The sequence below is a fragment of the Sciurus vulgaris genome, assembly GCF_902686455.1.
Source record: "Sciurus vulgaris genome assembly, chromosome: 1".
Classification (NCBI taxonomy): Eukaryota; Metazoa; Chordata; class Mammalia; order Rodentia; family Sciuridae; genus Sciurus; species Sciurus vulgaris.
This window is the reverse complement of record NC_136461.1, coordinates 173,515,375-173,542,542: the sequence shown is the minus strand read 5'-3', so window position 1 is coordinate 173,542,542 and position 27,168 is coordinate 173,515,375. Positions and strand designations below refer to the sequence as shown.

Sequence of the window (27,168 nt, the reverse complement as noted above, 5' to 3'; positions counted from 1 at the left end):
TAGAATAATATCTGGCACACAGAAAGAACTAGAAAAATATTAATGTTGTTACCACTAAGGTTTCAATGTCCCTTTCAAAACTTTATGTTGGAATTTAATTACCACTGGCATGGTAGCACACAACTGCAATCCCAGAGACTAAGGAGGCTGAGGCAGGAGAATGGCATGTTGAAGAGTAGCCTCTGCAACACAGTGAGACCCTGCCAGGAAAGAAGGAAAGAAGGAAAGAAATGGAAGGGAGGGGAGAGGAGGGGAGGGGAGGGGAGAGAATGAGGAAGGGAGGGAGGGAGGGAGGGAGGGAGGGAGGGAGGGAGGGAGGGAGGGAGGGAGGGAGGAAGGAAGGAAGGAAGGAAGGAAGGAAGGAAGGAAGGAAGGAAGGAAGGAAGGAAGGAAGGAAGGAAGGAAGGAAGGAAGGAAGGAAGGAAGGAAGGAAGGAACTTAGTTGACACAGTAACAATTTTGAGAGGTAGGACCTTTAAGAGGTGATCAGGTTGTGAAGGCTCTCATGAATAGATTACTGCCCAATAAACGGAATGTGTTCAGTCCCATTTTCTCTCATGTATACTTGTGCTCTCCCACTATGTGATACCTTGTCGTGTTATGAAGTAGCACCAAGGCCCTTACAATGAGCCTCCATTGTTTATAATTTACCAGGCTGAGGTATTCTGCTATAACAACAGACAACAAACTAAAACAATTAAACCAGCTGTTTCTACTACTCTAAATAAAATCTGGTTTTTGTTCCTTTATTTATTGTCTTACTGAAAGGTACTCTTCTGTCTACCTAGTTCCCCAAACCAGACAGTAGATTCTTGCTTTCCCTACTATGCCATTTCCCTTGGCCACCATTGTCAATTCATCAATCCGAGTTAATTCCACCACATTAGTATTCAACAAATATGTTTAAATTCTTTTCATTAGCATTATCATTTTTTTTTTGGAACATTCTCCTTTTTTCCTAACCCCCTCATCCACAGGAGATGCCTAAGTTTGTTTCTAAAGTGTAAATATGATAAAGCCTTTTGATTTTTTTCCCTTTAGCACCCAGTTCAAACCTTTTAAATGAACCTCTTAAAACCTGAGGGGGCTTGCTTATCTCAAGAGGCTGAACTCTTGCCATTGCTCCCACTCATTCTAAGCTCTGGTTACACAGGAGCCATTCAGTTTCCCTGAGTCTGATCAGTGTTTCTCATTTAGTTCATAAGAGAGGGCTCAACATGGCCATGACTTACTCCAGGAATCCTTTCCCAAGTCAAAAAACATCAATGTAAACACACCTTAACCTTAAACCTTTTAAGTATCTGTATGCCCCACCCAATGAACTACAAGTTCTTTTAAGAAGAGGCAAAAAGGTCGTGCTCATTCTTTTATTACATGGTTCTAGGAATAAGTAAATATGTGTTGAAAACAACTATCTGATCACCTGAAAGTGACCATTTAATATACATAGTAAAAAGGAAAACCAGACTAGAAGAGTTAGTCTTATCTCAACTGCTAACTCTGACAGCAACAGCTCACCACCTGTAAGATGTCTGCATTCTTTTCTTATGGATTAGAAATGATCTATTAAGGTCTCTCCCCCTTAATATTATACACAGAATTAGCAATAATAACAAAATTTTATTTTAAGAATAACTAGCAATTAATAATTTAGCACAACAAACTGATTTTTAAAATGCTTTTTTTCCCCCAATTATTGATAGTTTAATTTTATTTATTTCTCCTTTCCTCTTTATTTACTGGCTGTCCATTACCCTGTCAGGGGGTGTGGAACTCGTCACCACCTATCTTGCCCCAAAGATTATCCACTGGCCTTTATTTGCCTTTTACCAATTTCTTGTTTCAGGTGGTCTCATGCTCATCTACAGAAACAAGTCCTCTTAAAATTCTTGACTTTCTTCTTCCTGTACCTCTGTCAACTTTCATCCAATCACCTCAAATAAATGTTCTCTCAACTTGAATACAAAAGTAATAATCCAAGTTAATAATCACAAATTATACTTGAAGCAAAAAGGAAGAAAATGACTAAAAATGAAGATAAATATTTAAAAAAAGAGCAGCTGTTAGTCTTTAATGTGCTAGAAATGTTGACAAATACCTCTGAGTGCCTCTATAAAAGTATCTTCATATTACCACAGTCTCCTAAAACTACTTTTACGTGAAGTAGAACAATTTCAGAAATTATTCATGTTTACTGTTTTCTAAAAGTCTTCCTTAAGGTAATTACTTCTAGAGTATTAATTCCTATCATTGTCCATTAAAGTTTATTGATGCTCCTCAGCTGATGATGAGGTGACATCTCACTAACTCATTACAAGTCGAACATTACAGCTTAGCAAGAAAGTACAATTAAAGAATCTGTGGTTTGCCCTGGTGAACGATCACATTTCTTACTGGGAGCTGCAGCTGGCTGTTGCTGCCCACCATCACAAGACAGCATGGCAAGGAAGAGAACCATATCCTTTGAATCATTACCCCAGGCAAAAACCAAAGTTCAAAATACAAAGTATGGTTTCTAATACATGCATATCACTTATGTACCACCATGAAGTTGAAAAACAGTAAGTTGAACCATCACAAATCAGGGGTCACATGTATTTCAAATTCATTATGGGTTTAACAAAAAAAGAAAAAAGAAAGGAAAGAACTTTGTGAAGTTAGCCTTGGATTTTAACTCATATGAATATATCTTTGTTTCTAAATAAAAAGGCATTAAATATTCTAAGAGCTACTTTTCAAGGGAACACTAGATCACAATACATTGAAGGTTTTCTGTTTTGTACTATACCCAATAGTTCACCAATACAATAAAATACCTCAGAAGGAAAACATTTTTATTTTAACTAGAAAACAAATTATAATAGGAAATGGAGGCACATTAAACATTTCAATCACTAGTTACACTGAAACTGTTTAAAGAGAAATGCAAACTGTGCTATCTTAAAATCTGGTATTTTATTCAGATACAAAGAACAAGACCCATAAAGCATCATTAAACAGAGTAATAGACTATGTGACTTTCAGGGCACATATATTCTTTAAACATGAAATTTTATTTAAGTAGTAAGGTTATTCAAGAATCGTTGTGCAAACATGCCTTGTGCCATAGTGACCTAAAAATAACTTACTTTAAAGTAAGTACTTTAGAGAAGAAATAAACAATTATGTTACCAGAATATATCAAATACCACAGAAAAATATAACCATAAATGGAAGATGATACATAATTTTATTAAACACTGGTAAACACTACTAGAAAGTAATTTTCAATTTTAATTTTCAATTTTCACACATATATTTATATGCCTCTATTGAAAAAATTTTACAAAACTGTGAATTTATTCAATATAGCTTCATTTTTGTTGTTTTGCAGTGTTGAGGATGTAACACAGGCAGATGTACAACTGAGGCAAGCACTCCACCACTAAGCTATACTCTTAGTCCTTAATGTAGTTTTTTATTTCTATTTTTTCACCTCGGTTAATATGAACACTTCCCTGTGACATCAAATATTTTTATTGGCTAATTTCAAAGCAGGATTTCTAGGGACATATTCTGATCTATTTCATAATTTTTCTACTATTAGACAATAAAGAGGACTTGTGATTATTATGAATACCTGACATGAATATTCTTATGCTTTATATACAAGTCTTTAAATAAATCTTAGGTTATCCCCTGAGGACTGAGTCTTAGAACTGGGATTATAAAGAATAACCACTCTTAAGTAGTTTGTAAATTTTGCTAAATTGAATTGTGAAGATTGTATCAATTCATATTCCCATCAGGGTTTTATGAAATTGTTCATCCCAAATAGATTTCACAACTTTCAATTTTGTCATTTATTAAATATCTGTCAATTTCACAGGTAACATATCACCCCTTATTATTGTTCACTTCACTGACTTCTTACAGTTTGAAATTTTTCATTGTATTTCTGCTGTGTCTCCTTTGATTGTTTTCCCATGGTGTATTTGTATGTTTGTTATTTTGTTGTTTGTCTATAATGTTTTCCACAACTTTGTCTACTGTATGTGTGCAGATATTACCACATTTCAGATTTCCATATTTTAAATGGAATGAAAGTAGAAATTTAATCTAAGTAGAAACTAGAATTTCTACCTTTTTACATTCAAGGAAAGGCTTCAGATAATTTAGGTAATACTTCAGCTTTAATTCTCACAAGAAAAATATAAAATAATATTAACTACTATAGTTTAAAAGTCATAACAGAATGTTAGTTCCGGGAGGTTTGGGAACACTTCATGTGTTGTAAGGAGGAGAGCTAAATTCTTAATGCTTAAGTGATGTCAAATATACAAAAGATATTCAAATATTTGCTATATAAATTCTTTTCTCAAGAAAGCACTCTAAAATTTTAAAACACCATATTTATTTAACAACAACTGTCTTGAACATTTTATCACTTACTTATTTAACAAAAAGCAAAACAAAACCAAAAAACCTTATTCTGCCAAGCTTCAAATACTGACAAAGGGACTGGCTGAAGGGAACTTGGTATGACAAGATTTCAAAAGTCCAACTCAAGTTAAGTTCTATACCAGAATTATTCTACAATTAATGCCTCTTTTGAAAATGAGGAAACTCTTACTTCATCACTGCCCTCTGCCGGTGGTATTATTTCCTTTTAATTTTCCCTGCATGCCCTGAACTGTGGCTTCACAAAATTACCTCAGACCTGCCTATATATTTAACTACCCCAGCTAAAAATAGCCTAGCCACCTGGAATTTAGTGAAGTTGTAGGAAATAACTTGTGCCCCAAGGTAAAGCTCTGCATTGTTTATGGCACACCCTGTCATGTTGTTTGAGTCTGAATCTTTGGAATTCTGTACTTTTCAATGCCTTTGAGCTATTTTATAAAACGGTAGATTATAGGTTACTAACACCAATACAAAATAATTTTTTTAAATTTTTCATGATTTTATTTAATTTTTAATGTTTTCATTATTGCCTTATAGTATACATAACCACTGTGACATATTCATAAATGCATAGAACAATTCACTCCATTTCATTCCTCAGGACTACCTCTTTCTCTCCCCACCAACCTCCCCATGACCCCTTTCTTCCACTCTACTGTATATCCTTTTATTTTTTTTTAGCTGGTGCATTATAATTATACATAAAAGTGAGATTCACTGTGATACATTCATACATGCACACAGCAGAATATTGTCAATTTCATTCCATAGTTCCTCCCCTTTCCTTCCCCTCCTCCCTCCCCTTCAATTCCCTTCCTCTACTCTACTTTTCTCCTTTCTATTTTCATGAAGTCCCCTTTAAAATAAAAAAAATTCCTTTTATTTCTCTAGCTTTCACATGAGAGAAAACAGTCAACCTCTTCTCTAGTTTCATTCATTAACTAGCAAATGACATAATTTCATTTTTCTTTATGGCCGAGTAGAACTTCATTGAGTTTATACCACATTTTCTTCATTGATTCATCTGTTGACTGACATCTACTTGGGTCCCATTAACTTGGCTATTGTGAATTGCACTGCTATAAATATTGGAATGCAAGTATCACTACAGAACACTAATCCTTGACCCAAGACATACAAATAAATTGTCAGGTATAAGTGCAATTGACCTCCCTTCTTTAATCTAGGAAGAAACCAATTTTTCAATTTCCAAGTTTATTTCAGTATTACTATTTTATAAATGCCTCTGTTTTGCCCCCCCCCCCCCATCTGCCTATCATATCTACCTGGTTCCTTCATTAACAATGAGCTAAATAAAAACTTTAACACTTGTCCATTTTATAGCTATACAAGGGTCATGAGTTTCCTTTTTAAAAAAATAAATTGTTCCTTAAAACACTAAAGCCAGATTAAATTTTCCCCCCGATTTAGAAATAAAATAATAACGACCTATAGGCAATAGGCTATGCCCAAATAGCAATAAAATTAAATGCATCTTTTGGACCATTCTATATTTACTGAAAACTTATGATGTTATATTCATGATTTCTGTCCTCAGGAAGTCCCAGTCTCAGGGGGAAGGAATCCCATAAACAGTAATAACGGTCTGCATTGTGATATCATCAAAGTGTCACGGCAGAATTTAGAAGGGAGTAAAGAAAGGGTAGATGGGGAGGAGGTGGAGGAGGGAGGAGGAGGAGAAGGAAGGCCAAATGTCAGAAGGAGGTGAAAGTAAAACAAAAACACCCTCCCTATAGTCCCACATATGGACAACTGACTCCTGTTACTTATTTACAAATTACAACAATGATGTGAGGAACAGTTCCTATGTGTACTGTTTCAACTAAAAGGGATACAAAAGCTGTCTGTGGAATAAAATTTCCTCAAGAGGGGATGGAACAACTAGGAGAAGGGACAGACAGCAAAGACCAATTTAATCCCTGGATTTTGTATGAAAGTCACAACAGAGCCAACTATAAAATTTAGACAGGATCACAAAGTTAGTTTTACTCAACCTTAAATACACAAGCTAGGACTTACAAAACTAAAAACTTACTTTCCAGCTTTATATCAGTTTCTAAAATATAAAAGGAGGTAATAATAACTTTTTGATCCACATAAAATATACTTAAGATAAAATATAAAGCATTTAAATTTACTTGTAGCTCATTTTCAACCTAAATATTTCTTGTATACTAATTTACTACTTACTAAAGAAGTTACTACTTATTTACTTTGAATACCATTTTACTTTTACTATGCAAATAGTTAGAAAATATGCCAAAATTTTGACCTCGTGCTATAAATGAAGGAAACAACTGGTCACCCACAAGACTCAAAGGATTTCTTTCTCTGGCTTCCTTCCAGAATCTGGGACCATTCAAAGGAACAAGTAAAGTAATTTCCTGTTGCTATTGAAACTGTGGCTAACTTCTGGAATCATGGCTTCCAGGAGAAATTTCAATGTGGAAGGAGGATTCTGAAACTTAGGTAAAGCAATCTCTCCTTATATTCAGAACTACATACTCACTGACTTACTAAATAACTTTAAGGAAAATGTAACATGGATCAGGATATGTTGGAATATAGAGAACAAGGAAGAAAGGCACTCAATAAAAACCTGAAGTTTTAAACGAAGTGATTAATACAGAGTACAAGTTTTAGACAGAGTAATACTAAAATTTTGTACTATGTTTATAATGTACTACAGAATACAGAATATAAATTAACCTTCACAATAATCCTAGCTTACTGGGATAAGAATATCTGTTTTCCACAGACGGAAAAAAAAAAAAAAAAAATCAACGCTCACAAAGGCTGACTGCTCAAAATAAAATAGTTTACAATGAATGATGGCAAACCCAGAACACAAACTCTATTATCATTCATTCATTCATTCCCTCATTCTGCTGTGGTTATTTATGTCTATGTCTTCAATATATCAGCAATTACTTTACAGTAGAGACTCTAAGGCACCATTTAATTTCTACAAGTGGAAAACTTGTAACAAAATTTTTACTGGATAAACGAATGAATAAATAATGAATAATTATACTAAATATGCACAATGTGAGAATAGTAAAGAAATATTGAAAAGTAGTCTTTTAACAAAGAACTTGACAATCAACTAAAACACAAAGTAACTCCGTGACTTGCAAAAGGAAAACAAATTTTAAATGTACATTTGTTTTAATATATACATTTAAATACATAAAGTCCCTTAATTTCTATTCTAGATAGAAACTTTTATTTCTTATATTCAAAAATAATGTTTTCATAATAATATACTTTTTATTTAAACTTTCTACAAAAAAAAGGTTTCAAAATGCATATGGCAAATACTTCACCAAACCTTTCAAGGTGTGTGTTTCTATGTACATACATGCACGTGTGTTTCTAAATGAAAAAACACAACAGATTTTTAAATAAGTAATCAGTATGTTAAGTCTTGTGCTACAAATGTAACAATCTCAAAATGCTACATGCTTGTATCCAACATAATCCTTTAGAAATTGTTTGTATTATACTTAGAAATCACTTTGTTCACATATTCCCACAACTAGTTTGTATGGTAAAGAGATCAGTAAACTTACTTTTATGCGTAACATCTTTAACATTTGCTCCCTTTTCTGTGCTTGTGATTAAATGTAACATTTTGAAATCCCAAAGTTCTGAGAAAAACATAAATCCTTGTCTCACAGCTGCTGTTTGACTCTAGAAACACATGCATTTTCTTTTCAAGCATCTACCATCAAAACTCCCAAAGGGCTTGGACTGGAGAACACCTGCATCTCTTCATTTAGTTCCAATAACAGAGCCCAAACTCCAAAATTACAAAAATAGACGCTCTGTTCAGCTGTACTTACATTTTGCCCCTAATTCCCCGTGAACAAAAATGCTAGGAGCATGAAATCATTCAGGCAAGCTCTGTCATCAAGAGGATAAGATTTTTTGCACCAGAAGCCCAGTGGGAACATGATAGAAAACTGGCAACAATTACAGATAAAGTACATAGGAAAATCCTCAGGGAGAAGAGAGGAAATGTAATAAGATAGATGGGTATAATTTTTACACATTTATGCCCAAACCACAAATGTGAATTGTCTTTAATTGCTACAATATATAAGCATTCTTACTCATACATTCTGTCAAAAATACTCAAAACAAAACTTCAAGACAATTCATTTAATTCTAATTATGAGAATTTTTTAAAACAAAAAAGGCATTTCCTATAACTGAAACTTACAATGTAAAATGCTGTCTCCATTTTAAAAATTGCCTTAGCAATTCATATTCTAACCAACCAACATTAAATGCTATTTGATCATTGTTTTAATCAAAAAGAGAACTACTAATCAATTTAACTAAATTTCTTGAAACGAGACTGTGATTATAACTTTCCTTCCACTAACAATGACTAAAAGTTCCCCATATTTGATGATTATTTTTAATTTATCACAATCTAATCAAGTTGAAAACATAGGCACTTTTAAGAAACAATAAGACTGGCTTAAACTATCATTACTTTTCAATATTATTTTAAGAAAAGCACTTGTTTTACATTATTTTAGAATAGCATCATAATCACCTAGTTCTGTTTTTTAATCTTATTAAGAAAACTATACTTTGATTTTCACATATTAAAAGAAAAAATAACATGTCACTTGTAGAAGTAACTAATAGTAATCGTCAACCAAATTTTTTAAAAAATATTTTTACTAGTTGTTGAGGAACCTTTATTTATTTGTATGTGGGGCTGAGAATCGAAACCAGTGCTTCACATATGCTAGGCAAGCTATCTACCACTGAGTCACAATACCAGCCCCCAACCAGGTATATTTAAATATGTCTTTGTTTTTAATGGAGCAAAATAAATTAGGTAAAATTCCATAGGAATAAGTACAAATATCTTCATATAGGTTCATAAGCTAATGTAGATATATAAAATATTAAAAAATGCCATAGGAACAGTTCATATGAAAAGAACCTTATGTGTTCTAGTGACACGGAAGCTTAAAACAAACAGAAAATATAGTGAGGTCTCCTATACAAATCTAAGAGGTGTACACACTATACTTTATGTTACTTAAAAGACTGTGTTAAATTTTGGAGTATTATTTTAAGAGACATTTCCAAACATGTAGTGGAAATAAACAAAATGGCAATCAACCTAAATCATAAAGGAAATGGGTAAAGTCAATTTATCATGTTTAACCTGGACTATTCAGTCAAAGACAAAGCAAACAAACAAACAAAAACCTTCCTTTGGAACATCACCTGTATTGAAGACAGAAAAAAGGAAGAATTGAGCTAGTGGTAAACTGACAGCATTAAAAGGGAAACAGGGCGATTATAATTTAAATGGTGAAAAACGGAGCAGGAAATAGGGAAGAAAAATTATACTGAGTTTATTTTAAACTATGTTAGGCACAATTAAAATATCTTCAGGAAAATGACTAAGAGGTGGCTGAAATTTGGGAATTTGAAAATAAATGGAAAGTGATATAAACTTACAGTTGGTTGCTAAAAACAGAAGTGCTGATTAGACCATACAAACAAAAAGAAGAGAACCAATACATAATCTTAGGGGGGAAAAAGACCTATATTTAAGGAACAAAAAGAAATGCTTTGGGAGGGGAACAATGAAAGGAGAACCAAAAACAAAAACTGTTTTAATGTCCAGAATTGTAAGGGGCCTAAGATTTTACCCAACCACAATTTCATGAATGTTGCAGAAGACATGACTCTTTAGTCAGAGACTCAGGACTTTATTTATCATAGCACAGGAAGCAACAGCAGGATCAACATATTTGCATTATTTCCCTTTGCCCCCAATTTCTACAGACATGACAGCACAAAAATTCATCCAAATAGATATGGTGCAGTACAGAATACATGAACCCTGAGTTGATGAGCCAAATGTTTTATCATGGGCAGTAAGCATGCCTTCCTTTGCTCCAGAGGGAGACACTGTCTTATCTTCCAGCTGGAGAACTGTCTCCTAATACATGGAGGCCAAGATAGACTAAGGTTTGGTTATAGGAGTAAATACTAGAGACTGAAGAGGACATAACAAGGGAGAGGGGGGAAACCTAAGAGAGTTAAGATTTGTCAGGTATATTTTAGGCTGATAAATTATTTCATGTCATCAATAAGAATAAAGGAAGACCAAGAAATAGAAATTACAGTCCAGTGAACAAAGAACCTAACAGTAATTAGAATTATCTAACAGAGAAAGATACTAGTAGATAATTTCTCCAATGGTGGTTACATGGAGTCGGACAAGGAGGAAGACCTATAAGAAAAAAAAAAAAAAAAAGAGAGAGAAGCTAACGTGTATTAACCTTGGGGTGCACACCTGTAATCTCAGCAGCATCTCAGCAGCTCGAGAGGATGAGGCAGGTGAATCATGAGGTCAAAGCCAGCTGCAGCAACTTAGTGAGGCCCTAGCAACTCAGCGAGATCCTGTCTCTAAATAAAATATAAAAAAGGGCTGGGCATGTGGTACAGTGGTTAACACCCCAGGGTTCAATCCTTGATACCAAAAAAAAAAAAAAGGGATTTATTATTTGTCTGTCTAATAATTTATCCCTGTCTAATAATTTATCCCTTCACCCTCTGTCATAAATGTTCACTCATTCACTCATTCATTCATTCAGCAAGTGATCTCTCAAGCATTCCTTATGTGTCAGGCAATGTTAGGAGGCCTTGAGGATAAAATGATAAGCAACCAGGACTAACTCTAGAACTCACTATCAAATGGTACAGACTATATAAAGACATCCTGTCATAAGAGCTATGAAAGAAAAAGTACAGTGAACTATGAAAGAATGTTAGCAGAGATACTTAATCAGATTGGGTGGGATCAGAAAAGGGAAAGGGATTTTGAGGGAACTCTTCCTTTAAGAGGTGGACATTGAGTTAAGATTGAGCTGGTATTAAACAGGTATAGAAAGGGGAAGGATAGTTTTAAAAATCAAAGGCAAAAAAACAAAACAGGATACATAAAAGCATAACCATCACCAAGAGAGTGAAAAATGAGATCTGGAGCAAAGAGAGACAGGGAGTCTCTAACATTGGCTAAGCAACTGAAGTAATTACTTCTAAGCTCTTTTGATTCTAAGTTGATAGTGCTTCACAACAATTTTATATTCCTAAAAGGTAGACACTCTAAATTTTATTTATACATCAATGCCATAATTAGCAAAGATTTTGGCAAGAAGATCATGCTGTAAATCATAAAATACAGCACATGAAGAAGAACCGAAGTCCATATGTTAAAAGGGAAGAAAAATGTTTCAAATTTATTTAAAAATATTTTATATAAATCAATTATAGTCAACAAGAGTTTCTAGTTATGAAGGAGAAAGAGAGGCATTTATTTCACTATTTGACTTCTAACATCTATACAAATATAAGAAATGTTAGTGTCATTAAGTTATCCTCCAAGAGAGTAAACATGAATTGGATTGGTACATGAATTCCCAATGGAGCCCTCTGCTCCTTCACTGTAACCAGTCAGTCAAGTGCAGATGGAATCAAAGGGGAAAGAGCGAAAAGTGCAAAGGGAGTCACTAATACTTCAAAGACAAAGCAATGTTGTGAGATCATGAGAGTGTGGCTCTTCTGACAGGGCTTATTGTAAAGTTAGAGGAACTCCTCAAAGGCAAAGACTTTTTAAGACTAGGGGGTGCAGTGTTTAGCAATATGGATCCTAAGATTAAAAGACAAAATGGTAAACAGCCTCAGAAGTGAGAAAATGTTATAGTATGAAGCTCCAGGTTCTAATTCAGAGTCACTTACTAGACACATGGATAAGTCATTTAACATCTACACGTCTATTTCTTCCTCAGTAAAACACAAATATTTGCTATGCTTAACACAGTCTTGTTTTGTGAACAAATAATTTACATGATAGTGATTTTTAAATTGTACAAGTATTTTAAAACAAGTTTGATACCATGAATAGTTTGTCATATTAATTCCAAATCCCCATTAATAATGCAGTCCATTCCAACACAATCTGAAATCCCCAAAGACCCAAAGACTGAGCTCCTCTCAAAATTCACTTCTGTATAACAGCCACAACATTTACTGGTCTCCAGATTTAATCTCCTCCCTTCAATTTGGGAATATCTATGCACAACTGGCAGTTGTCTTCCACATATCATGCAATGATCCTCAGAAGCTAAAGAACCCCTGTGGAAAAGTTCATTAACACATCACCTAAACAGCTATCTGTTTCTGAAAAAGCCAGCAAAGACAACCTATGCTTTCCTTAATTCTTGATCTAGAAGTATTTGACTATCCAACACCTTTGTTTTGGGGAGTAGCAGGGCAAAAGTGAGCAGTACTGGGGATTGAACCCAAGGGTGCTTTACCACTGAGTTATATCCACTGTCCTTTTTATTTTGAGACAGGGTCTAGCTAAGCTGCTGGACTCAAAACTTGTGATCCTCCCTTCAACCTCAGCAGTAGCTAGGATTACAGACCTACACTATGGTGCCCAGCTTCTTCTTTAACAACAGCAACAAAAAAAAAAAATCAGCAAAGATTCCTGTTTTGACACATTTCCATAAGATGTTCCAGTCTCAAAAACCAAAGAAAAGTAAATGTAATCATCACTTACTTGCTCATTCATTCACTGTGAGCCTACTATGTACTGAGTAATGTTCTAGGAACCAGAAATACCACGGAGGCTAAGAAAAAGAAGGAAAAGATGGAAAATTCCAGCACCAAATAAAATCATGACAGTACAGGAAAAAAGCAACAAGACAAACTGTATACTAATGCATAGTACTGTATATTACAGTAGACTGTGATAAGTAAGAAAAACCAAGGAATTGGGGAAATAAGTTTTAATATGTGTGTATGTGTTTGTAAGCACAGGCAAAGAAAGGACAGGAAAAAATTAGATACTGTAGCTATGAAAATACTTGCTGAGAGACTAATATTTTAGTAAAATCTTGACAGACTGTTAATAATTTACTTCTTTAAGACTTATTTATGATTTGGCTATAACATCAGTCATACAATACACACAAGCACACCCACACTCAATCTCTCTCAATTTAAATCTTGTTACATGGCATAAGATTAATCAAATTCATGTTAAAACTGGCTTTTAAAAAATAATTATGAGCTCTCTAAACCATATTATAAATACCTAAGCCATTAATGTGTGTGGTAGTTCCAAGATGGATGGAAAATTTAAATTTAAAACTGCACTGAATAAAGTATTTTAATGTAGGTTAAGTATAAGCACTTTATAGTTAAGGATTAAAACATACCCAAAGGAATATTTTCTAAGTACCAAATAAATAATTACATTAAAATTTTACACACAAATTCATAAACATCACCAAACACAACACTAATGGTGAAGATTAGGTGAATTTCCTTAACAGCAAGAAAAATTGTATAACTTTGTCCTATAAATATCGGTATCACAGATAACTTCTCTTATACTAAGGTACTTTTATAACCACATAAAACGTCAAAAAATGCAAGTACAACTTTGTGACCCTAGAATGCACTGGAATTGCACAGAGTAATATGAATATTGTCAGGAGAAAGATCACATTATTATTCAAACATGGTGGACTCACTATTTTTTCTGTTTCTATAGCAAAATAAAAAACTACAAGACCTTGCCCAACTCAAGAGTATGGGAAAATTCAAAGATTTGTACCTTCTCAGATATAAAACTCACAAATTTATGTTCTGGTCATTTTGATGAGTATCTTAATAATTTGGTAACCTAAAACCAAAACCTACTAAAACTTCTCTGTGGATGATTATATAAAGGAATCTAGTAAACAGCATATTTAAGGAACATGATTAAATAGACAGTAACAAAAGCAGTTTATTCAAACACCAATCCCTTCTCCCAAGAACAAAGGTAGATAACCCACATAAGGCAAATGCAATCCATTTTCTGTTTTTTTGTAAATAACATTTCCTTGGAACATAATCATATCCTTTTATTTCCGTCAATAGTTATTTTTGTGCCACAACAGCAGAACCTAACAGCTGAGACAAGAGACCGTATGATACACAAAAGCTCAAATATTAACGATATGGCCTTCTAGTAAAATATTTACCAATCCATGTCATGAAGGATAGGTAAAATCTTCTATGCATAGGCACAGTCTTAGGAGGGGTCTGGGTCTTTTTCTAACAACATGATTCCATACCATTCTCAAGAGACTGAATGCTTTTCAAAGAGTTGTTGCCTTTGGAAGTATAATGACAAGACAACCTCAGACTGACTTTTCAAATATAGCTTTCCACTTTCTAATGTGGACAGCATTCAGCTACAAGTGATACTGCAACAAAACTCATCTTCACAATCTTTTTTGTGTTCCTGAATATGTGCATTCATGCATGCTTTAGTATTTGCTTCCACAGAATTACTGTCTAGTTAGTCAGAAATCTTTTTATACTTTCTGCTTTGAACTTCATAATGCTTAACATACTCTGTATAAGCAACAGGATTTGTTCAATAATGTTAATGGAATTATGTTTTTAAGTAGCTACTTGAAATCATTTACTGGCCAACTAATTCTGAAGAAAAAGTCATATCATTTACCCTTTTAAGAAATCTCTAAAGCAATATTTCTTATTTCTAATATCAATGACTGACTACCTAAACACATACTGGTTAATTGAGCTCAAGGTTGATATAGCTATATCTATCATAACTTCTTTCTTTCCTAGTATTTATTGATCTTTCTGATATTACTTCTCAACATGAGAGGTATGGTTGTGCTATTAAGAGTTGAAAAAAATGAAACTGATTCTAGATAAAGTACCACTAGGAAAAAAATATAACTCTAACAAATGATAATATAACCTCTGAGTGACTTTGTTTTATTGGTAGCACTATCAAAATCTCTTCTTTTCTAAAAACTACAGAAGGCAGCAAAACCTCATTTTAATATGACAAACTGTGGATCACAACATGCTACTACCCCAAAAAAATATGACACGCTATACTTTAAATTCAGTTAAACTTTGTAAATATAAACCTAAGGTTAAGAGATATGTATAAAGCTAAATTTCCTTATACAAAAAATAAAACAAAATCATTATTGTTATAAACACATTTCAATTATCAAAAATAATACAAAAATACTTCATTTAAACTTTGGAAAAGCAGAACTTCAGAGATTATCCCAATGAACACAAATTTTTTTTTTTTTTAAAGCACAATTTAAAAGCCTTTCTGGAAAAGGAAATGCAAAATAAGGGAGTAATGACAGATTTGTACTTACCAGAATTGTGGCAGTAGTCTATATATTGAGGGACTTGGACTGTGAAGGCTATCAAATCTGGAGCTAAGAGAGACTCTGGCTTTCTACTCTCATTGAGCCACTTGGTACTATGAAGGTCTTTAGTGTCAGAAGGACCCTGAAGTAAGGGAATCAACTTCTCTTTTCCACTGTCACCTGAATAGAAATATTATTGAAAAAACAAGAACCAACAACAAATCTTATTGAGTAAAATAAAGCAGTAGCTTGAAGATGCTTTATACCAAAATATACTAACAACATAACATTTCAATTATATTTGGTAATTTTAGCTATAATTAGTTATATCCTGAGAAATATATCTGATAAAAGCATTTTTAACTCAATTAAATTGTTTCAACATCATGGCAAGGAATGTAGAATATGTTCAGAAAATTTTATAAAAGAAAACAACATGAATACATCATCTTCTAAAAAATTCAACAAAATTTGTACCATTGCAAACTTGTGCTAAAAAAATTAAACTATTGTTTTAAAATATTATGAAACAGAATATTGGTTGGAAGGTGAAGTCAATTATAATTCTAAATTTAAAGAAAACTAGATTTTGTGTTTAATCCTACTAGAACATTTAATTTAATATTTATGCATCATATATAAGTCCAAGTCCCAAAAATGTTTGAGTAAATATTCCGTCAAGTTTTCTCTCTCATAAATATTCTTAAACTACCCAAGTTTTTTCTTCTTAAAAAAAAAAATTAATTTGTTAAAGTCAAGAAGTATCATCTTGGCACTACTAATAATTTTTAAGTAAAAATTTTTTTTAAAAAATTAAAACCTCTGATTCATAGGAACAATGAGTAAATTCTTTTTTCAGTAACGCTCCTTGTAAAACGCAAGGCCAATTCTCCTATACAGGCAATAAAGTTTTACACGGTCCAGCTGCACATACCTGGGGCTTTGGCACAAATTTTTATTGATCCCATGGTCCCAGAGGCACATTTGACCAATGATGTGCTGCAGTACTTCAATTCAACATTCTGGATTGAGCCCTCAAGAGTTGGCAGGGGATTCTTAGATTTCACACCTAATAAAAGAAAACTGCAAATGTACTAGCCGATTGAATTTAAATAATTTTTATACTCCTTCACCAAGGCATTTAAACTTAATTATACTTTAATTATCTACCTCAGATGTTCTTACAGTATTTGTGTTAGGTTTCAGAGTTCAGTGTTTAAAAGGTGAAAGGATGCAGTTTTAAAATAAATGGGCTGAACTCTCATAACTCCACTTATGCAGTCAGCTCTTGATAAGTCAAGCTTGAAAAAAGTAAATGTACAATTATTTACTTAAAAAACAAGAGATTTTAAAAATCATATTTGGCTTTAAAATTTGCAATAAGATTTTTCTTCTTGAAACAAATTTAACTCGTAAGTTCAATTTCATTTTGGCAGAAGCACCTACACAGAAAACTACTGCAGTAAATAAAATGTCTTGGGGAGATACAGTATAAAGATTAGGTCAGAAAAGTTCTTGGGTTAAAATGCAAAAGCTTTATAAGCAAAATGGAAGCCAAGAGACTTTTATCAAGTTACCAAAAAGCTAGATAATAACATCTCTACCGAGTGCCATTCAAGTAAAGACAGTAATTACCATTAAAAAAAAAAAAAGTGGGAAAATTTTTGAAAGGAAGAACATAATTTTGTTGATAAAGGGTAGGTGAGGCAAACATGTAGAACATTATTCTGACCATACTGACAGACACTACAATGATGAGGATGACCTCTAAATAATTAACATTCACTCAAAACTTACAATGTGTCATGCATATAAACTCATTCAATTCCCAAAAAAGGCCTATCATGAAATGATAATATACGTATTATCATCCTCCTTTTACAGATGAGGATACAATGGATTAGAGAAGTTTCTCAACTTTTGCCCAAAGTATTATAGTTAGTAAGAGAAAGGGCAAAGCTGTTTAACGAAGTCTAATTGATCACAGAAGACTTTTGCCTATATTCACAAACACCCAAGAACATAATTTCCATTTTTTTTCCCGTTCTACATTTTGGCCTAATACATAATTCTATCCATATTATCTGAGGATTCTTCCACTATATATGAACAAGTAAAAACATAAACTTTCTGTGATATATTAAAATTATTCTAAAAACATTGATTTTAAACTTTAATGAACTCAGGAAGACCCATAATTTCTCTAAGAGATTATGACAGTCTTCCTGGGCTCTAGCCCAGGAAGATAAGACTTAACTCACATACTAAATGGTTAGCAGCTGTAGTCCTGAAAAAACGGCTTCTCACACACTAACCCTAATTTTTGAAGGAGATATTAAGGGGCTAATTTTCATTTAGTAATAACATACTTGTGTATCAACTGGTAGCTAGTTTCCAATATTGTGTTCTATGTAAAGTACTATCATCATCCTCAAAGCAGGAATTCTGAACTGAGATCACAAAATTTAAGGAGTCAAGGAAAGATATAAAATGGTTATCTAAAATGCTGTGTATGCAAGCATTTTTCTTAAGCATTCTTATGTCTTGAAATCATGAATGAAACACTTTAATATCTCAAAAAATTAAATAATGTCAATAATACTCATAGCAGTATTAGCTGTTATAGCCATCTAGCTTTGAGCACTTTGAGTGCCATGCACTATAATTAGTTTACTCTTTCTCCCTCCCCCCCTCCACACAGAGTTAGCACTATTTCCTTTATACATGTATAATGCTGTATGTATTATACATATATAATATTATACATATACATGAATAGAAATGAAAGCTTAGAGAAATACAGATTTTGCCAATGATGTGAGTCAGAAAGTGTGAAAGCATGGCTCACATTTGATCTTGTAAGAAAGGGTGCTGAGCTACCGTACATATTTAACATCTACTTTGAGTGCAGGGAATAATAATCAGAGGACCACTTGCCCTGCTCTAATTACTGAGCTAAGGATGAAGGAATACAGAACTGAATAATATCTTCCCCTTCAAGCTTCACTGACTCTTAATATATAGATTTTTTTTCAAAAATATAGGAAACCTATATAGGAGTCAGCAAGCTACTAAAAGATTCTCTCAAAAATTACTGACAATGTTAAGAGTCAAAAGAATTCAATTAGCTTTCAGTATGTACAAAAGAAAAAGAATATGAATATAACAAATGTTTTTAAGGATTTTATAATAGTACTGCTTTCATAGTTTACAAAGTTTAGAACTCTACTCTGAATCATGAATGACAGGTCTTTATTAATATCTCAAGAATGCTATATATGACTATTATTAAAAGAAGTTGCCTGAAACCTCCTCTCATAAGAATCTTGTATTCCTGTATAAGGCATGATGGTTTAGACTATAACACTGTCAGGAACTCAGTTCTACATAGATGCAAAAATTCTCAATAAAATTCTTGCAAATCATATATAAAACCATAGTAAAAAGTCAGTGCACAATGATTAAGTGGAGTTCATCCCAGAGATGCAAGGCTGGTTCAACATATGGAAATCAATAAATGTAATTTGTCACATTGATAGACTTAACGACAAGAATCATATGACCATCTCAACAGATGCAGAGAAAGCATTTAACAAAGTACAGCACCTGTGATGTTCAAAACGCTAGAAAAATTAGGGGTATTGGGAACATACCTCAAAATTATAAATGCTACCTATGCTACCCAAGGCCATCGCCACTCTAAATGGAAAAAAAATTGAAAGCATTCCCACCAAGAACTAGAAAAAGCAAGAATGCCCTTTCACCACTTTAACTCAACATCATCCTTGAAACTCTAGCCACAGTAATTAGAAGAAAGAAATTAAAGGAATACGAATAGGAAAAGAAGTTCTCAAACTATCTTATTTACCAATGGCATGATTCTTTATTTAAATTTTACCAGATATTTTCTAGAAGTAATGAATGAATTCGGCAAAGTGGCAAAATATAAAATCAACACTCATAAATCAAATGTGTTCCTATGTATCAGTGATGAATCCACTGTAAGAGAAATTAGGAGAACTACCCCATTCACAATAGCCTCAAAATAAAATAAAATAAAATAAAATACTTGGGAATCAATCTAATGAAAGAGGTGAAAGACCTCTAAAATGAAAACTACAGAACACTAAAGAAAGAAATTGAAGAAGATCTTAGAAGATGGAAAGATCTCCTATGCTCTTAGATAGGCAGAATTAACACTGTAAAAATGGCATACTACCAAAAGTGCTGTACAGATTTACTGCAATTCCATTTAAAATCCCAAAGACATTATTCATAGATATAGAAAAAGCAATCAAGAAATTCATTCAGAAAAATAAGAGACCCTGAATAGCCAAAGCAATGCTTAACAAGAAGAATGAAGCAGGAGGCATCACAATACCTGACCTTAATTTATACTACAGAGCCATAGTAACAAAAACACTATGGTACTGGCAGCAAAACAGATATGTAGAGCAATGGTACAGAATAGAAGACAGAGAAAAATGCACATTAAGACTGTAATCTCTTACTAGACAAAGGTGCCAAAAACATACAATGGAGAAAAGATAGACTCTTCAACAAATGGTGCTGGGAAAACTAGATATCTGTATGCAGCAAAGTGAAATTAAACCCGTATGGATCACCTCACACAAAATTCAACTGAAAATGGATCAAGAAATAGGCACCAGAACAGAGATCCTGCACCTAATAATAGGAAAAGTAGGCCTAAATCTCCAACATGATGGCTTAGGAACCGATTTCCTTAATAAGACGCCTAAAGCACAAGAAGTAAAACCAAGAATCAATAAATGGGATGGAATCAAATTAAAAAGCTTCTTCACAGCAAAGGAAACAATCAATAATGTGAAGAAAGAGTCTACAGAATGGGAAAAAAAATCTTTACCACACGCACCTCAGAGTATTAATCTCTAGAATATAAAAAGAACTCAAAAAATTTAACATCAAAAAACCAAATAACACAATCAACAAATGGGCTAAGGAAATGAACAGAAACATCACAGAAGAAATACAATCATTCAACAAAAATATGAAAAAATGTTCAACAACTCTAGCAATTAGAGAACTACAAATCAACACTGCACTGAGATTCCATTGCTCCAGTCAGAATGGTAATTATCAAGAATACAAGTAACAATAAATGTTGGTGAAGATATGGGAAAAAATGAACACTCACAATGCTAGTGGGACTGCAAATTAGTGCAATCACTAGGGAAAGCAGTATGAAGATTTCTAAGAAAACCTGGAATAGAACCACCATTTGACCTAGTCATCCCACTCCTAGGTTTATACCCAAAGGACTTAAAATCATCATACTACAGTGACGCTACCATATTAACGTTTACAAGCAGCTCAATATGCAAAAGCTAAACTATGAAACAAACCTAAGTGCCCTTGAACAGATGAATGGATAAAGAAACTGTGGTATATATACACAATGGAATATTATTCGGCCATAAAGAAGAAAAAAATTATAGCATTTGCAGGTAAATGGATGGAATTGGAGAATATCGTGCTAAGTGAGAAAAGCCAAACCCTGAAAAACCAAAGGTCAAACATTTTCTCTGATAAGTGGAAATTCACATAAAACAGAGGCCGCAGCGGATGGGGGCAGGTAAGGGAAGAACAGAGGAACACTGAATTGTGTAGAGGGAAATGAGGGGAGGGGAAGGAGTAGGAGGAAGGAAAGATGGTAGAATGAGACAAATATCATTACCCTATGTACATGTACAATTACATGAATGGTGTGACTCTACATCATGTACAGAGAAATGAGAAAGTTGTACTCCGTTTGTGTACAATGAGTCAAAAAAATTATTAGTCCCATTTTAAGTTATTAAACTTAATTTTAATATACCAAATAAATATTTGGAATTTTGACATACCAAATAAATATTAAAAGGCAAATTGAAAAAAAAAAAAGTGAGTATCCTATACATTTACACAAAGGCTGTCTGTGTTCAAAGTCCACTAGAGGAAGGAAGAGAGAATCCCAAAGTACCACAACTGAAATATAATTTTACAATATATTATCGTGAAATAAGTTTAAAATAATTACAAATTACAGATTCAATGCAATTCCAATTAAATCCCAAAGAAGTACCTCAGAGAAATAGAGAAAGCAATCATGAAATTCATTTGGAAGAATAAGAGACCCAGAATAGGCAAAGCAATCCTTAACAGGAAGAGTGATGCAGGAGGTATCCCAACACCAGAACTTAAACTATACTACAGAGCAATAGTTACAAAATGGCATGTTATCAGCCCCAAAATAGGCAGATAGACCAGTGGTACAGAATAGAAGACACAGAGACACACCCACATAAATAGTTATTTCATACTAAGCAAAGGTGCTAAAAAAATACAATGAAGAAAAGATAGCCTGTTCAACAAATGGTGCTGGGAAAACAGGAAATCCATATGCAGCAAAATGAAATTAAACCTCTATCTCTCACCCTGCACAAAACAACTCAAAATGGATCAATGACCTAGTAATTACGCTTTCCTAGCATGTGTGAGGCACTGAGTTCAATCCTCAGGACTGCATAAAAACAAATAAAAAATAAAGGTCCACCAACAAGTAAAAAAATATATTTTAAAAAACCATGATTTCAATTCTCCTGAAATTAATAGAAAGATTGTGAAATAAAATGAGGAAATCTCCCATAAATTAAAAAAAAAATCCAGAAACTGAAAATGACAAATAACAAAATACAATCAGCATAAGCAATTTAACATCCGAAAACCAAAGATTCTAGAAGAATTACTAAAACAAAATGGAGAAAATAATCAAAGAATAAATACAAGAATACTTCCTCAAGTTGAAGTAGTTCAAAACTAAAAAGAGCCTACCATGTATCCAGCACAAATTTAAAAATACATACACTGGCTGGGGTTGTAGTTCAGTGGTAGAGCACGTGCCTATTATGTGTGAGGAACAAAGTTCAATCCTCAGCACCTTATAAAAATAAATAAACAAAAATAAAAATAAAGGTATTTTTAAAAAATACATACATAAATGTATAACACCTGGACATTAGTATTATAAAGCTCCTTAAATTTTCTGAACTAAAAAACAATGTTTAAACATAAAAACAAAAATACACAAAAGCTAAACAATGAAAATGCCATCAAACTTCTCAAAAGCAATGTCAGAAGGAAGAAGAAAACAATGCATTTTAAATTCTACAGGAAAATAACTCCCAACCCAAAACTCTATACATAACTATCTATCAGTCACATATAATGTTAAATTAAAGATTTATTCAGACAGCAATATGAACTCTATTCACTGCTGATGGGAATACAAAATGGCATAGCCATTGTAGAACAGATTGGTAGTTTTTCACAAAACTAAACATATTTTTACCATATGATCCAGCAATTATGCTCTTTAGTACTTACCCAAAGGAGTTGAAACATATGTCCATACAAAAAACTGAACACAGGTATTTAAAGTAGTTTTATTTATGACTGCCAAAATATGCAAGCTGCAAAGATATTCCTCCAGCAGGTAAATGGGTAAACTGTAGTGGATTCAGATAATGTAAAATTATGAATAAAAAGAAAGGAGTTATTAATACATGAAAAGCCATAAAGGAACCTTAAATCCCTATTGTTAATTTTTGAAAAAAATCCAACCTGAAAGGCTTTAATATGACATTCTGAAAAAGGCAAACTATGGAGATGGTAAAAAGATCAGCAGCTTCCAGGGCTTGGGGTGTTGAAGGAAGTATAAATATGCAAAGCATACAGGATGTTTAGGGTTGTGAACATACTCTATATACTCTAAAGATGGGGACAAATCATTAATAATGTGTACAAAACGACAGATAGTACAACACTAAGAATGAATCCTAATGTAAACTATAGATTTACATAATTACAATGTGTCAATGTAGGTTGATCAATGGAATAAATGTACTATTCTTATGGGGATGCTGATAATGGGGAAGCTATGTATGTGTTGAGAAAGGAGAGTAAGAAAAATCTATGAACCTTCCTCTAAATTGTACTATGAACCTAAATGGTCTTTTTAAAAATTAAGAAAACCAGTTAACCTACTTTTGCTCCATACCACATTATGATTCTATGTATGGGAATGCGAACACTCTGGATATAAGAAACTAGAGAAATACATGTCTTTATTTGAAATAGGACAAAGCCCAATCCAAACACTGAGAATTTTCACTTTATAGATATACTCTGACAAGATTCAAGAACTTAACTTTGGCTGAAAAGGGAATGTTCATTGCACTGCATGTATTTTAAAGAAGAGAATTTCAGAGAATGCCACAAATACACGGTCAAGGAAAAATAATATCTTGCTCCTTGACATCTTCATCACTGAGCACAGGAAACTAAACAAACTCATGTTAAGTTAGTAAATCATGTCACTAATTTCTTTTCCCTCTAGGTGTCTGCAGAGCACCCCAGGGTTTCACCAAAAGATGTCTCCTTGGACATCTAGGTTTATTTTTCCTGCTTGAAACTCGCAATTCTTATATCTGAAGATTCATATTCAGCGTGAATTTCATTGGGAAAAAGGGTCTCTAAATATTGCTTCTTTTCTTTTTTCTCCTTCTGAGAGCTTACAACACAGAATTCCCTAACTCAAATTCAATTTTTTTATATATAATTCCCATTTCTCAGATACAATTTTCAGCACTATATTTTCAGTAATTTCCTGACAACCACCTTCAAGTTCACTAATAGTGTCTGCAGATGTATTTAATTTGCTTTTAATCCATTTAATAACTTCTCTTACCCCCCGCAGGGATTATTTTTCTATATAATTCTCTATTCTATTATCTTGTGCCTCTCATATATTCCAACTCCATCTTTTACTTCTATCATCATTCTAAACATAGTCATTTCATATACTAATAACACAAATTACATTTTCTGACATTCTAGGAGTCTAATTCTGCCACTGGGGGTTTCTGCTCACTCTTACTTTACTACTAATGGATCATTTCCTCAAGTTCTTTCTAATTTTGAATTGTGAGTTTACATTTCACAAGGCTTTATTTTCCAATCACACTGCCAGAGTTGAGGGTATATATCACAGCAAATATTTGTATTTACTACTGGGTACTGAGAGATGTAACCAGGCCACCCAGGATCATATTTTAACTTCTTGGCTTGAAGGTCCCTGAATCATGCAGGAAATTAAAACCTGAGTGAAGACAAGAATGTGGTTACAAATTCTCCAGTAAAGTACCCTCCCCCTTCCCAATCAAGGCCAACACAGAGAACATTCTTTATTAATTTGGGAGTGGAAAAGATTTTTAAGACAGTCTGCCTTTGAAATTATGAGCTTACAGAAGAAGATCACTTTCAAATACTCCTTTTGTGAGCCTACCTCCTTATGCTGATTAAAGTCAAGTCCAATGGTTACTCAGAGAGTCACAGCACATGAGGACAGTCAAAGCATCATTGCCTGCTTTTCTCTGGTTTTTCATTTCATTTTTCTTGATTTTTTTTTTTTCTTTTCAGGAAGTCATGCTACGTTCTTCCTATAGTTTATAAGTGAATTTTCTAGTCCCCTAATATTTCATCCAAAACAGATATATAAGCAAGGTTTCTTTTTTGATGTTAAATACTACAGGTTGTGCACAGACAATAAATGAATTCCCCCAAATTTACTGTTTCAGTTTTCTAGTCTAAAACTGCTGTGAATCACTAGTCGCCTTAAAAGTCATTATGAGCATTAACTAAAATGATAAATGGACAGCAATGAACAGTGCAATTGGCATTAAGTGCTCAACAACTGCTAGTTACTATATTATGATTATTGTAACAACAAACAGTGTAATCTTCAAAGTTCAAAAATATTAAAAAGTAATAATGTGGGTTGGGGAATGTTACTTAGGGTAGAGGATAAGCTTAGCATGCACATACCCCTGGGTTTAAAACCCAGTAGCCACCCAACACACAAAGTAATAAGAAAGTATACTAGTTGGTAAACCTTTATTTTAGGTATAAGGTATCATCAAATGGCTGCATATATATTCCTGGATTTAAAACCTCAGTAGCTCAGTTTCTTCACCTGAAAAAAAGTAAGTGATTGGAATATGATGTTTAAGATTCCTTCTAGCTCTAAACACCAATGATTACTAGCTGCAAAGGACAGATTAAATGATTACATAATGGGACATATGGTCCAATGAAAAGTAGTATTTCAGATAGAAATATTGTCATATACCTTCAGTATACTTTACTTGCAAGGAAAATTTATAGTAATTAAATAAAGAAATGATCATGCTTTTGAACACAGTAAAAAAAAATATGAACTAGATATAGTCAGTGATGAAAAGAGATAAAATTATAAAGGAATTACTATAAATCTGTTTATAAACTGGTATGGCAAAGAAAACATTCTAATTCCTTCATATCATCACCTAGACTCAAGAATTATCAGCCAAGTGAAGAATGCTAATTATTGTTTATAATAACAATCACAAAGTGATGAAATTTAAAAATTTTATTATATATAAAATACAAAACATAATTAGAGGCTACCTAGAGACATATGAATTACCTAAATGAACTAGGAGGACAAACACAATTTAAATGTATCAATTTCAAATAATGAAATAGAAGAAGTCATCAAAAGCCTACCAACATAGAAAAGTCCGGGATCAGAAGGGTTCTAGCCAAGTTCTACAAAACCTTTAAAGGAGAGTTCATTCCAATACTCCTCAAAGTATTCCATAAAATAGAAGAAGAGGGAACCCTCCCAAACTCATTCTATGAAGCCAATATTACCCTGATACCTGAACCAGACAGAGAAATATTGAGGAAAGAAAATTTCAGACCAATATCCTTAATGAACACTGATGCAAAAATTATCAACAAAATATTAGCAAATCATATACAAAACTATGTTAAAAAGATAGTGCACCACGATCAAGTGGGTTTTATCCCAGGGTTGCAAGGTTGGTTCAACATCCGGAAATCAATAAATGTAATTCATCATATCAACAGATCTGAAATCAAGAATCACATGATTATTTCGATAGATGCAGAAAAAGATTTAATAAAATAGAGCATCCCTTCATGCTCAAAACAATAGAAAAAATAGGGATAGTGGGAACATTCCATAACATTGTAAAGGCCATGTAGGCTAAGCCTATGGCCAATATCTTTCTAATGGTGAAAAATTGAAAGCATTCCCCCTAAAAACTGGAACAAGGCAGGGATGCAATCTTTCCCAATTTCTACTCAACACTGTCCTCGAAACTCTACCCAGAGCAATTAGACAGAACAAGGAAATTAAAGGGATACAAATAGGAAAAGTAGAACTCCAACTATCCCTATTTGCTGATGGCATGATGCTATATTTAGAGGAAACAGAAAATTCCACCAGAAAACTCTTAGAACTCATAAGTGAATTCAGTAAAGTAGCAGGATATAAGATTAATGCTCATAAATCCAAAGCATTTTTATACAT

The 27,168-nt window shown here is 33.2% G+C and overlaps 1 protein-coding gene across 1 annotated transcript in view; it reads right to left on the bottom strand.

Moving 5' to 3' along the window:
• LOC306653220 (intermembrane lipid transfer protein VPS13B-like) overlaps window positions 1-27,168 on the bottom strand; it is a gene marked incomplete at its 5' end in the record, with an annotated part of 899,457 nt that overhangs the window by 608,470 nt on the left and 263,819 nt on the right. The window contains 2 exon segments of the mRNA XM_079126163.1: window positions 15,720-15,893; window positions 16,648-16,782. Of these exon segments, the coding sequence (XP_078982289.1) occupies window positions 15,720-15,893; window positions 16,648-16,782 (309 nt within the window).